Here is a 14,791-nt window from a genome sequence, read left to right on the forward strand (position 1 = left end):
GATACAGGTGTGTAGCGATTTTCGTGCATGTACGTCAAACCGTATCGTGGGGCTTGAGGCACAAAGTTTTCCGGGGGGCGCTGTTGAGCCATTTTGCCACGCCCATTAATGTAAACCATAAAATATCAAATTTACCGCCAGGCCTGGCTTGCATGCCAAATTTGGTGCCTTTTGGGGAACTATCAAATATGGACCAATCAGATGAAGGGGGGGTGCGCTTGTGGGCGTCTAGCGTCGCCACGGTAACACTTTTGAAAGAGAAAAGTAATGCGTGTAGTCGCAGGATGGAGACGCACATTTTGATGTATAACACATCTGGGTGCACGATACGGTTCGGGCCGTATTAATTCTCGAAGGAATGGCATATATTGCTCCAAAATTACGCGATTAATTCAGAATGTTCAAAATGGCCGACTTCCTGTTCGGTTTCGGCCATGGCGCCAGGAGACTTTTCTTTAAGTTGCGACATGATACAGGTGTGTACCGATTTTCGTTCATGTACGTCAAAGCGTATTATGGGGCTTGAGGCGCAAAGTTTTTTCGGTCTGAACCAATCAGATGAAGGGTGGGCGCGCTTTTTGTCGTCTAGCGTCGCCACGGTAACGCTTTTGAAAGAGAAAAGTAATGCGTGGTGTCGGAGGATGGAGACGCACATTTTGATGTATAACACACTTGGGGGCACGTTACGGTTCGGGCCGTATTAACTGCCGAAGGAAGGGCATAAATTGCGCCAAAATTACACAATTAATTCAAAATGGCCGACTTCCTGCTCGGTTTCGGCCATGGCTCCAAGAGACTTTTCTTGAAGTTGTGCCATGATACAGGTGTGTAGCGATTTTCGTGCATGTACGTCAAACCGTATCGTGGGGCTTGAGGCACAAAGTTTTCAAGGGGGCGCTGTTGAGCCATTTTGCCACGCCCATTAATGCAAACCATTAAATATCAAATTTTTCGCCAGGCCTGCCTTGCATGCAAAATTTGGTGACTTTTTGGGCACGTTTAGGGGGGCAAAAAGGCCCTCCTTTCGTCAGAAAAATAATAATAATAATAATAATTAAAGCTGCAAGCAGCGATGAACGGGCCCTCGCACTCACGGCCACCGCCCCCCATAAGCATATCAGAAATGACACCACCCACGACTTCATATGTCAAACCATTCAAAAGTTATAGCAGAAAAAAGGGACAACCAATCAGAAGAAGGGGCGGGGCTAATTCAGGCCAATGAAGGTCAAGGACTCCATACAGAATCTGATGACACCACCCACGACTCTCTATGTCAAACCATTCAAAAGTTATAGTAGAAAATCGGGACAACCAATCAGAAGAAGGGGCAGGGCTAATTCAGGCCAAAGAAGGTCAAGGACTCAATACAGCGTCCAATGACACCACCCACGACTCTCTATGTCAAACCATTCAAAAGTTATAACAGAAAATAGGGAGAACCAATCAGAAGAAGAGGCGGGGCTAATTCAGGCCAATGAAGCTCAAGGACTCAATACTGATTCAGATGACATCACCCACGACTCTCTATGTCAAAACATTCAAAATTTATAGCAGGAAATATGGACAACCAATCAAAAGAAGGGGCGGAGCTAATTTTCACCAATTATGGTCAAGGACTCAATATCGAGTCCCATGACACCACTCACAACTCTCTATGTCAAACCATTCAAAAGTTATGGCAGAGAATAGTATTCTAGGGGGCGCTGTTGAGCCGTTAGGCCACGCTCATTAATGCAAACCATGAAATATCAAATGTATCGCCAAGCCTGGCTTGCGAGCAAAATTTGGTGACTATCAAATATGGACCAATCACATGAAGGGGGGGCGCGCCTTTTGGCGTCTAGCGTCGCCACGGTAACACTTTTGAAAGAGAAAAGTAATGCGCGTAGTCGCAGGATGGAGACGCACATATTGATGTATAACACACCTGGGTGCACATTACGGTTCGGTCCGTATTAATTGCCGAAGGAATGGCATAAATTGCGCCAAAATTACACAAGTAATTCAAAATGGCCGACTTCCTGTCCGGTTTCGGCCATGGCTCCAAGAGACTTTTCTTTAAGTGGTGAAATGATACAGGTGTGTAGCGATTTTCGTGCATGTACATCAAACCGTATTGTGGGGCTTGAGGCACAAAGTTTTCCGGGGGGCGCTGTTGAGCCATTTTGCCACGCCCATTAATGCAAACCATGAAATATTAAATTTATCGCCAGGCCTGGCTTGCGTGCCAAATTTGGTGCCTTTTGGGGAACTATCAAATATGGACCAATCAGATGAAGGGGGGGTGCGCTTGTTGGCGTCTAGCGTTGCCACGGTAACACTTTTGAAAGAGAAAAGTAATGCGTGTAGTCGCAGGATGGAGACGCACATTTTGATGTATAACACATCTGGGTTCACGATACGGTTCGGGACGTATTAATTCTCGAAGGAATGGCATATATTGCTCCAAAATTACGCGATTAATTCAGAATGTTCAAAATGGCCGGCTTCCTGTTCGGTTTCGGCCACGGCGCCAAGAGACTTTTCTTTAAGTTGCGACATGATACAGGTGTGTACCGATTTTCGTTCATGTACGTCAAACCGTATTATGGGGCTTGAGGCGCAAAGTTTTTTCTGTCTGAACCAATCAGATGAAGGGTGGGCACACTTTTTGGCGTCTAGCGTTGCCACGGTAACGCTTTTGAAAGAGAAAAGTAATGCGTGGTGTCGGAGGATGGAGACGCACATTTTGATGTATAACACACTTGGGGGCACGTTACGGTTCGGGCCGTATTAACTGCCGAAGGAAGGCATAAATTTCGCCAAAATGACACGATTAATTCAAAATGGCCGACTTCCTGTTCAGTTTCTCGACATGACGCCCAGAGACTTTTCTTTAAGTTGTGCCATGATACAGGTGTGTACCGATTTTCGTGCATGTACGACAAACCGCATTGTGGGGCTTGAGGCACAAAGTTTTCAAGGGGGCGCTGTTGAGCCATTTTGCCACGCCCATTAATGCAAACCATTAAATATCAAATTTTTCGCCAGACCTGGCTTGCATGCAAAATTTGGTGACTTTTTGGGCACGTTTAGGGGGGCAAAAAGGCCTTCCTTTTGTCAGAACAATAAGAAGAAGAAGAAGAAGAAGAAGAAGAAGAAGAAGAATTCCTGCAATTACAATAGGGCCTTCGCACTGCAAGTGCTCGGGCCCTAATAATAATAACGCGAAGAATTCCTACAGATACAATAGGGCCTTCGCACTGAAGGTGCTCGGGCCCTAATAATTAAAGCTGCAAGCAGCGATGAACGGGCCCTCGCACTCACGGCCACCGCCCCCCATAAGCATATCAGAAAAGACACCACCCACGACTTCCTATGTCAAACCATCCAAAAGTTATAGCAGAAAAAAGGGACAACCAATCAGAAGAAGGGGCGGGGCTAATTAAGGCCAACGAAGCTTAAGGACTCATTACAGAGTCCCATGACACCACCCACAACTTCCTATGTCAAACCATTCAAAAGTTATGGCAGATAAAAGTATTCTAGGGGGCGCTGTTGAGCCGTTAGGCCACGCCCATTAATGCAAACCATGAAATATCAAATTTATCGCCAAGTCTGGCTTGCATGCAAAATTTGGTGACTTTTGGAGAACTATCAAATATGGACCAATCAGATTTCAAAATGGCCGACTTCCTGTTCGGAGGCGGCCATGGCTCCAAGAGACTTTTCTTGAAGTTGTGCCATGATACAGGTGTGTAGCGATTTTCGTGCATGTACATCAAACCGTATCGTGGGGCTTGAGGCACAAAGTTTTCCGGGGGGCGCTGTTGAGCCATTTTGCCACGCCCATTAATGTAAACCATAAAATATCAAATTTACCGCCAGGCCTGGCTTGCATGCCAAATTTTGTGCCTTTTGGGGAACTATCAAATATGGACCAATCAGATGAAGGGGGGGTGCGCTTGTTGGCGTCTAGCGTCGCCACGGTAACACTTTTGAAAGAGAAAAGTAATGCGTGTAGTCGCAGGATGGAGACGCACATTTTAATGTATAACACATCTGGGTGCACGTTACGGTTCGGGCCGTATTAATTCTCAAAGGAATGGCATATATTGCTCCAAAATTACGCGATTAATTCAGAATGTTCAAAATGGCCGACTTCCTGTTCGGTTTCGGCCATGGCGCCAAGAGACTTTTCTTTAAGTTGGGACATGATACAGCTGTGTACCGATCCCTGTTCCCAGGGTGGTCCCGGACACACCCGTCACTGTTCCCGAGGTGGTCCCGGACACACCCGTCCTTGTTACAGAGGTGGTCCCGGACACACCCGTCACTGTTCCCGAGGTGGTCCCGGACACACCCGTCACTGTTCCCGAGGTGGTCCTGGACACACCCATCCCTGTTCTAGTGGTGGTCCTGGACGCACCCGTCCCTTTTCCCGAGCTGGTCCCGGACACACCCGTCACTGTTCCCGAGGTGGTCCCGGACACACCCGTCCCTGTTCCAGTGGTGGTCCCGGACACACCCGTCACTGTTCCCGAGGTGGTCCTGGACACACCCGTCACTGTTCCCGAGGTGGTCCTGGACACACCTCAGCCAGCGCCGAGGACCCAGTGTCCCCCGAAGCCGGCCCCTCGGATTCTGTCCGCCCCAAAGCCGGCCCCTCGGAATCTGTCTGCCCCAAAGCCGGCCACTCGGATTCTGTCCGCCCCAAAGCCGGCCCCTCGGATTCTGTCCGCCCCGAAGCCGGCCTCTAGGACTCTGCCTTCACCCCAGTCCCGAGAACGCCCATCTGCCCAGTCTGCCCAGTCTGCCCAGTCCCGAGAGTGTCCCTCTGAACTGTCTCGCCGGTCTGCCCAGGCCCCCTGACTAAGTGTACTTGTCACGGTTTTGTGACTTTCTGTTTTATTTTGAAGTCTGCGTCTTTGTGTTTGAGTTCTTGTTTAACTTTCCTTTTTCCCATCTTCCCTGATTGTCTGCACCTGTGTCTCGTTAACCCTTCTGTATATCTGGTCTTGTCTTTCCTTTGCTCCCTGCTGGTCCGTCCTGTTTGGTTCCCCGTGTTTTCTGCTCAGGTTTTTGTAGTTTTTTAATTCTTGTTTTACGCCCTGGTTTTTGTATTCTGTTCAGCAGCGCTTTTGGTTTTGTTTGGACGAATAAATCACTGTTTTTGAGAACTCCTGCCTTCTGGTCTCCTGCATCTGACGGGTCCTACTACAACCATCTCCCTGACAGGAATTCTATATAAGTGCCTTGTGTGTTCACACCGATTTACTAAAATAAACAGAAAATGCAGCAGGATGGGACGTAGGAAAAAAAGAAAGAGAAAAGGGAGGGTGAAAAGGGGTGAGGTGGGTGCGTAAGAGTTTAAGATGTGTTTTGATGAAGTTCTTAACCGTATCTTCAGTCCTCCTCTGCCTGGATTCCAGAAAATACCAGTTCATCTCTCATACCTGCCCGCAAGTCAATGACAGTCTCCTCTATGGATTTATTTTCCTTTTGGCAGGTGTTCTCCATTGCCAGCGCATCCACCTTTTGTTGGCTGAACTCCAGAGATTCAAGCACAGCCTGTAGCTCTTTGTGAAGGAGCGCCAGAAGGCAACACGGACTTTCAACTCCCTCCAAAGATTTTCTATGGGGTTGAGATCTGGAGACTGGCTAGGCCACTCCAGGACCTTGAAATGTTTCTTACAAAGCCACTCCTTCATTGCCCGGGTGATGTGTTTGGATCATTGTCCTGCTGAAAGACCCAGCCACGTTTCATCTTCAATGTCCTGCTGATGGAAGGAGGTTTTCACCCAAAATCTCACAATACATGGCCCCATTCATTCTATCTCTTACACGGATCAGTCGTCCTGGTTCCTTTGCAGAAAAACATCCCCAAACCATGATGTTTCCACCCCCATGCTTCACAGTAGGTTTGGTGTTCTTTGGATGCAACTCAGCTTTCTTTCTCCTCCAAACATGAAAATTTGTGTTTCTACCAAAAAAAGTTCTATTTTGGTTTCATTTGACCATATAACATTCTCCCAATCCTCTTCTGCATCATCCAAATGCTCTCTAGCAAACTTCAGACGGGACTGGCTGTTGCGGTCTCCACAGAAATAATATTAAATAATATGGCTCAAAATGGAAACCTCAACATAAGGGAAGGACATCAACTTTTAACACCTATTAAACCAACCTCCACAAATAACACTAAGCAAGTAGCACTAAGCATGAATCATAATACTCACTATAAGGCAAAGGGGACCTGGAGACGCCGGCTGCACTATGAGGAGGGCGCAGCCCACCCCTTATAGGGACGTCAAAGCTGGACCCCCTCCCTAACTCAAAATCCAAGTAACTAAAAACAAATAAGCGAACAACAGCGAGAGAGAGAGAGAGAGAGAGAGAGCGCGAGCCATGACTACACGCAACACTGATGTCTGCACTCAGCAGGATCTGAGTCCCTGATCGTAATGTGTTACTGATGGTTCCTTTGTTACTCTGGTCCCAGCTCTCTGCAGGTCCTTCACTAGGTCCCCGTGTGGTTCTGGGATCTTTACTCACCGTTCTTGTGATCATTTTTACCCCACAGGGTGAGATCTTGGAGCCCCAGATGGAGGGAGATTATCAGTGTCTTGTATGTCTTCCATTTTCTAATAATTGCTCCCACAGTTGATTTCTTCACACCAAGCTGCTACCTATGGCAGATTCAGTCTTCCCAGCTGGTCCTGGTCTACAATTTAGTTTCTCACGTCCTTTGACAGTTCTTTGGTCTTGGCCATACTGGAGTTTGGAGTGTGACTGTTTGAGGTTGTGGACAGCAGTCTTTTATACTGATAACTAGTTAAAACAGGTGTCTTTTATACTGATAACCAGTAAAAACAGGCGTCTTTTATACTGATAACCAGTTAAAACAGGTGCAATTAATACAGGTGATGAGTGGAGGACAGAGGAGCTTCTTAAAGAAGAAGTTACAGGTCTGTGAAAGCCAGAGATCTTGCTTGTTTGTAGGTGACCAAATACTTATTTTACCCAGGAATTCACCAATTACTTCAGTAAAGATCCAACAATGTGATTTCTTTCCCCCCATTTTGTCTCTCAGAGTTGAGGTTACCTATGATGAAAATTACAGGCCTCTCTAATCTTTTTTAGTGGGGGAACTTGCACAATTGGTGGCTGACTAAATACTTTTTTGTCCCACTATAACCTGTGACAAAAAAAAAACTGTGAGGTGAGGGTAGAGCCAATAAGTTTAACACCTTCCCCAACCCCCTCGGCCCTCTTTACCAATTTCCTACACATAGCGTTCTCTCCTCTTTCTCAAACACCATTGCCCCTGTCCCCCATCACCCTTGGCTCCTCACTGCTCACACCACACTATTATCCGGTCCCTCTGCTCAACCCATATCTTTCAGCCCCACCAGTATGACTGCTCCCACTTGATCACTCCCAAGTGATTTCATGTATTAAGGGAAAAAAAAATCCAAACTAACCTGGAAATCCGGAAAAATACTGGCTCCCTAAACTGATCCATCTTGGCGGTAACAACTGCTATCACGCATTAACGATCACTGCCAATGAGCCTTGCACATTGCTATGGAGCAATTTTGTCCTGCGTGTCTTTCTAGAATTGTTTTAATTTAGCCTCATTGGAGGGTTTTTGAGCATGATGGTCATGCTTTGAGCTTTAAGGTCATGCAATAGCATCTCATCAGATTTAAGACGTTGACTAGGTCACAGCAAAGCCTTCATTTTAGTGTTCAAGTGTGCTTGAGCTTAATATCACAAATTGATTGCTGAACGTTCTACTTCAAGATTATCTGGTAGAGAGTGGAAATAAATGGTTCATCAATTATGTCATTTGGGTCCTGAAGCAGCAAAAAAAACCCAGACCAACCCACTCCGACTCTGAAATCACATCTTTGCAACAATGCAATTCTCCATTTGCAGAAGCAATGTCTCGTGGTATACTAGCTGAATTAGTACAGCTAGTATGTTTTAGCAGACCCTGTTAATGGAATCAACAACAAACATGTGGTCCATTCTGGTGAGGTAAAGTGTGATAATCTGCAGCAGGTGCATGTGTGTTATACAACTAATTCAGGCAGGCATTACAGTGAAGGAATTATGTAGCTCAACCGAATGAGAATACAAATAATTATATAATGATGGTATAATTTTCCACACTTTTGATATCAAAGATCATTCCCTTCTTTAAGGCTGAAAGTAAAACTGTAAGTATATATTTATATCTTGCCTCAACAGCACCATGCTTGGGTTTCACAAATGTTGCCATTGCCCCTTTGTGGGGCATGAAACCATCAGAACCATCAGAAACCATCAGAAGATGACATTATTAACTAACCTCTTTCCTCTTATTCTTAGGAGTTCATATAAATGGCTTCTCTTTTTCCCCCAATTCTATTTTCCTCTTTTCACTCCCCCTTCCTTTCATTTCATCACCCTAATGCGCTGTGACACTGTCGGCCAATTTGCTTGCTCCTGAATGGGACTGTTAATTAATCAGCAAGCATGAGTTCCCTCTTACTCTCTTTCATCCCTTATTGGTTCCTTTCTTGTTTCTGCCTTCTTTGTATTAATATAGCCTTTGCTTAGATTTTGTGCTTACTTTTGAAATCTGTTTTCACAAAAACATTGTGTGCAAAGATTTTGTTGAATCCACCACTACTGACAGAGCACACACCAAAATAATACAATTTTGTATTAAGGGTTAACTTAACTTGCATCTAATTAATATGTATTTCCAGTGTGGCAGAGAAGGGTGCAGGGGGCTGCAAAGATCTGATGGAGGCCTTTGCTGCGTGTATGAAGACTGCTGCTGACGGAACATCCTGAGAAGCCCTACTCCAACTTAAAATGTAAAGATTTTACAAAGCAGGATGTTTCATATCAACAGTTTATGTTGGAGTTTCCTTAGCTAAAATTCATTTCCTGCAGTTTGTCAAATTAAAATCCTTAATTGTCCAAGTACAGTGGTATTTCTCATTCATCTCATCACAATCTCCTTTCTTCCAGGTCCACTGCACTGAATCCTCCAAGTTCCCAGCGTTCCCTTCTACACAACAGCTCTGGACTGAATCATGACAACAATGATGTTGAAAGTGCTGACGCTGACGCTCGTTATAATTATGTATTGTTGATAGGTCTGAGTTTTGAATCCGATGGCATGTCCCTGTCCTTTCCCCCATTTTAGACATATCTGGCGTACTTCTGTCTTTCTGCAATACCCCTCTTCCCTTTACAGTACATTAAGGATTCCAGAGAGCCGATGGGCTATTCGGTTCTTTTGACCTTGAGATGTGTACTTATAAATGAAAATAAAGTATCAACTAAATGGTATAACAACAAAGTGTTTACCAGATGTTCATATGATCACGATTTTCTAATTTTGCGGACAATTTAAAGTGCTTTACTTTACAACAACTACACTACACACATAAACTCATACAAACAGCATTCACACAAATTGAGATCCTTTTCCATCTACCACCACTTTCTGGCATCTAACTCAGGTGGCTGAATGGTATTTCAGCCATTGAGATATAAAATTATACAGCTGCTTCAGAACTCAACTGCGGTGACTTTTGGCCCCTACATTTTACAGTTTATGGTTAGTCTTTGTCCACAGTTTTTTGTCATAGTTTTGAGAGATCTTTATTGAATATATTGGCCATTGAAAATCAACGGCAAGGCGTTGAAACCATTGAAAAGGTTTGTCCTCTTTTAGGACTTTTCGACCAAAGCTGGTTTGGTGCTAATGTCAAACCCAGCAATAGTTTTTGCTTTTCGATCGCCAGCTCCAAGGAAAGCCCCAACTCGGTGCCAAGAGAACTGGTGCTAATACCTTTAACCGTGCAATCAGAAATATGCGTCCTGCACAGCAAACATGTGGTTCTAAAAATTCCTACTTTTGTCCTGAAATGTAAATGCTGACAATGTTAATGGCATAAAGTTGCATGAAGTCAATTCTAGCTCTTTTCCACCAAAGCAGTCAGACTCCAAACCATATTTTCAGGGTCAGGATCATTGTCTGCGCATACCAAAATTCAATTTCCATTGTTGATCTTCTGAGAGATTTCATGCTCTTTTTACTGATCTATGGCATCCGCTTTGGTGACATAGTAAATGGCGTAGGGCACTGGCTCTTTGGTGCTCAGTGACAAAGCAAGCCAGTTCTTTACAGAACCTGTTTGGAACTGGCTCTAGCACTAGTTCTAGCACCAGCTATTGAGTTGGTCGAGAAACGCCCTTTGAGGGCCATTTGAAAGAAAGTTACTTCACACTGTCAGCTACAGAAACTAATCAAACTTTAATCAAGTCACAAGACATTGGGCTAATACTATTTGACTCAGCTTTTTTAGTTTTGGAAATATCAAATTTCATGACCTTTTCAGGTCCTGTCTGAGTTTATATGGGGTCTATATGGAGAAGACTTTGAGTTGAGGTCACATAACCTGGGTCAAGATCAAGTGCCTTTGGTGTCCCCATCAAATTCAGCAAATCATCATGAATGTAGTATGAAATCATGTAATTCTGAGGTTGTGGTATAAATTACCAAATATTTACACACAAATTATTACAATCAAAAGTCATTTGGAATGAATTTCCCCATTTGAAACCATTTTCTTTAATTGGATGATTTTGCCATTGTAGCACGGTGAGTGCCACGGGGCCCGACCGACAGGATGGAGAGACACAGAGTTTAATGCAGACCCTCTTTATTTACCCACAAACACCACACATAGGGCCCGATTTACTAAGATCCTAAATAAAGAGTACTTAATTGCGTGTGCACTGAAAAAGTTTGCGCGTGCAGTTGTTGCATGTTTTGCGAGTGATCAACTAAGATTGCGTGCGCAATTGATAACAGGTGCAAACTGCAGTATTTAAATGAGGTGTTGCGTGTCTTAAGGTTTGCGGCATGGAGAGTCTGGATGGAAAGCACAGTCACAAGTCACAAGCGCAAAATGAAATTGAACGAGTTGGAGTTAGAGATATTAGTGGAAGAGGCAAATAAACACATTCATGAACTACAGCAAAGAAATTTAAACATTACCAAAAGAAACGCAATATCGGAGAAAACCTGCGATAGAATAAATGCAGTTGGTAACACAAAAAAAAGAAAAACGTCTGGTTTTTCATATTTCAATTTTAGGCACAGATCAAAAATACGAAATAGAAAAACGGGCCACAGGACCGAATTTGATTTTAATATTGAATTGGTCGGGTTTACGTGATCCGGCGGTGCTCGGCATGATCTGAGGAGAAAAAGACATCAGCTATAGGCTATCAGACGCAGAGCTGGAGAGCGCTTTGATTCATCTATTTATGAGTTAAGTTTTTATTCAGATGTCCACAGTATATTGCAAATAGTATATATTATATAGCAAACACTGACAGTAAATGTGTGACAGACGGGACCAGCATCCGAAAGAAGAGACGTGTTCAGAACAGCGCACAGCGCACACTACAGGCTGATTTATGGTTCCGCGTCACACCAACGCAGAACCGACTGCGTAGGTTACGCGGCGACGCACGCCGCACCGCGACCCTACGCGTCGGCTACGCCGTCGATTTAACGCAGAACCATAATTCAGGCGAAGCTGCAGTCTGTCTGCGCTGATCCTGCACAGCGGGTCGGAGCGGATTTGGTCATGATGTTTAACCTGTGTTTTGTGATTAATAAGCACGGGTTTTAATTAAATGTAATTTACGAAGGATGATTTCACGTTCAATAAGATAAGTAATCAATAAAATACAAAGTTTTGGCACAAAGGCTTGGCCTGCTTGTGGGCGAGTGGAGGGGGGCACAATAAGAGAAGGTGGCAAAGATATAAGGCGAAGAACTAAAGAAAAAGTGACCTTTAATAAAACTTGTGCAACCATTTTTAAAATAGCATGCAGCAGAATAAAGACTCTCTCTCTGCGTATTCTTTGATTTTGGATGTCGCCTCCTTGCCACAATAACAGCAGCAGCAGATTAGCACCTTCCTTTCGAACGTATTAAATACAGACGCAATCACAATACGCGCAATTACTTTCAGGCTTGGTAAATCTCATTGCGCGTGGTAAATGGAGCAATTTGCATCTTCCCCTCCCAGTATTTAGCGCGTTCTGGCAGGTACGCCCCATATTGATTATTCATCAGGGCAAAAGTACTAACTGAATTGCGTGTGCAATTTTGCGCATTTCAGAGACGCAGTCGTGTTTGCACGCTGTTAGTAGATCAGCTGGCACTTTGGTTTGCGGGTGCTGTCAAGTTTGCACACGTTTTAACACACGCAAACCTTTAGTAAATCGGGCCCATAGTGCAGAAGCCCCTTCACAGCAGCTCCACAGCCCCTTTCTGCTGTGCAGCTATGCCTTATGAAGGCTGGCAGAGTGGAGAGGCTGATTGGGCCCACCTGTGCCCTAATCAGCCTGAGTGGCTGCAGCTCCTCCACCCTGCCACACACCCCCAACGCCAAACTCGCGCCGGGGTCTGTCCGGCCGAGCCTACTCCCCCCCCCGCCCTCTCGGAGCGGGAGAGGAAGCCCGGAACCCCCGGGCCTTCCTGGTCGGGGGGGTCGTCCCCGGCGTCGGCCCGCCCGCCGTGGAAGCTGCTCTCGGGGCCGGGCCCATGGTGGCCTCGGGCCACACGGTGCGTCCAGAACCACCTCCTCCTCCGTGACGCAGACCCGCGTCGGCTGCTGGTCCGCCTCCAGGACCGCCTCCTCCACGGCGCAGCCCTGGTCTGGAGCTGGCGTGTCCAGGACAGCCTCCTCCGTCACGCCGCCCTGCTGGTCAGCCTCCACCTCTGCCGCCGACTCCGCCATCGCATCCGACTCCGCCTCCGCCTCCGCCTCCGACTCCATCCCAGGAGCCGTCGCCTGGCGGCCTGCAGCGACTGCCTCACGGCCGGTCGGCTGCAGCGCCGCCAGCGCTGCCGCGGCGAACCTCAGACGGGGTGCAGGGATGGGTCGCTCCGTTGGCCATGCCGCCTCGGGAGCCGTCGCCTGGCGGCCCGCAGCTTCTGCCTCACGGCCTCTCAGCTGCGGCGCCGCCAGCTCCTCCCGCGCTGCTGCGGCGAACCTCCGGCGTGGCGCAGGGGTGGGTCGGTCCGCGGGCATCAGCGCCGCCAACACAGCGAGCTGATGCCCGCCCTGGTCCCGGCGCAGGGCGGCCAGGTCCGCAATGGCCTGGGCGAGCGCGTCCAGGGCCCGCTCCATGCCTCTCCTCCCATCGGGCCCCACGTTGGGTGCCAGTGTAGCACGGTGAGTGCCACGGGGCCCGACCGACAGGATGGAGAGACACAGAGTTTAATGCAGACCCTCTTTATTTACCCACAAACACCACACATAGTGCAGAAGCCCCTTCACAGCAGCTCCACAGCCCCTTTCTGCTGTGCAGCTATGCCTTATTCAATTCAATTCAATTTTATTTATATAGCGTCTAATACAACAGAGTTGTCTCTAGACGCTTTACAGAGACCCATACCCAGAACATGACCCCCGAGCAGATATTACATAAACAATGGCAGGTAAAAAACTCCCCTAGTGGGAGAAAAACCTTAAGCCAAACAGTGGCAAGGAAAAACTCCCCTTTAGGAGGGAAGAAACCTTGAGCAGGACCAGGCTCATCAGGGGGGACCCTCCTGCCGAGGGCCAGACTGGTGGGTCAGGGACGGCAACAGCACAGCAGGCAGGTGGAAGCAGCAACGGGATGACCGGGGGTGGGGACCGCAGGCCAGCACACAGCTCCCGAAGCTCCGGCCCAATCAGCAAGTCCCAGGTTGGGGTGCAGGGTCAGGAAAAGACTTGTGCTCCGTAATGCAAGCTACAAGCCACCCACGGCCACCTGCAGGACAAAAGAGAGAAAAGGGAGGAGAAGGGGGGGGCAGCAACGGGATGACCAGGGGTGGGGACCGCAGGCCAGCACACAGCTCCCGAAGCTCCGGCCCAATCAGCAAGTCCCAGGTTGGGGTGCAGGGTCAGGGAAAGACTTGTGCTCCGTAATGCAAGCTACAAGCCACCCACGACCACCTGCAGGTTCCGGTGTCCGGCAAAGGATGCTGCAACATGGACAAAAGAGAGAAAAGGGAGGAGAAGGGGGGGCCAGCACAAGAAACTACAGGAGCGACTCTGACACACTAAAGTTTACACTACCTAGAGATTTACCAACACCAGCTAGAGGTTTACTAAACACTAACTATAGGCTTTACTAAACAGAAAGGTTTTAAGTTTAGTTTTAAAGGTGGAGGTGGCAGCCTCCTTATGAAGGCTGGCAGAGTGGAGAGGCTGATTGGGCCCACCTGTGCCCTAATCAGCCTGAGTGGCTGCAGCTCCTCCACCCTGCCACAGCCATGTTCCTCATGCTTCTGCATGGACAAAACCTTAAAATAGTTTATATATTTCCTTATTGTACTTCACATGTTCCTTAACAGTGTCCACACTGTCATGGTGAAATGTAAATTAATATTAAAAAAATTAAGAAATTCAAAATATATTTGATAAACATTCACCATACAATCACCTTCAATGCTGAATCAATTTTATTCAGTATTGTATAGTATATAGCATAAGCCTACCATGTGCTGATTTAAAGCTAAAAGTAGTAAAAAAAAATTAAAAGAAGCACTATGTACCACCCCATCATCAATCTCTCCATGACGGGGTGGACAGAACAACTTTTTTTCAATATTCTGATGACTTTAACAATAGAACAACAATTTTACACATATATAACATATGACAGTAAATGTTTCTGTGGCCAAAGTTTGCGATATCGTTGGTTTTCTTTTTGGTTATAATGATAACAG

At 46.5% G+C, this 14,791-nt stretch overlaps 1 protein-coding gene across 1 annotated transcript in view; it reads left to right on the forward strand.

The window, feature by feature from the left end:
- The window catches only part of LOC133422285 (uncharacterized), a 43,511-nt gene extending 29,834 nt beyond the window's left edge, over positions 1-13,677 (forward strand). Inside the window, exons 2-3 of the mRNA XM_061712234.1 lie at positions 8,742-8,852; positions 9,010-13,677. Coding sequence (XP_061568218.1) covers positions 12,354-13,481 — 1,128 coding nt within the window. The 5' untranslated portion in view covers positions 8,742-8,852; positions 9,010-12,353 and the 3' untranslated portion in view covers positions 13,482-13,677. The remainder of the gene's footprint in view (positions 1-8,741; positions 8,853-9,009) is intronic.
- The last annotated feature ends 1,114 nt before the right edge of the window (positions 13,678-14,791 follow it).

The sequence above is a fragment of the Cololabis saira genome, chromosome 21 (assembly GCF_033807715.1).
Source record: "Cololabis saira isolate AMF1-May2022 chromosome 21, fColSai1.1, whole genome shotgun sequence".
NCBI lineage: Eukaryota > Metazoa > Chordata > Actinopteri > Beloniformes > Belonidae > Cololabis > Cololabis saira.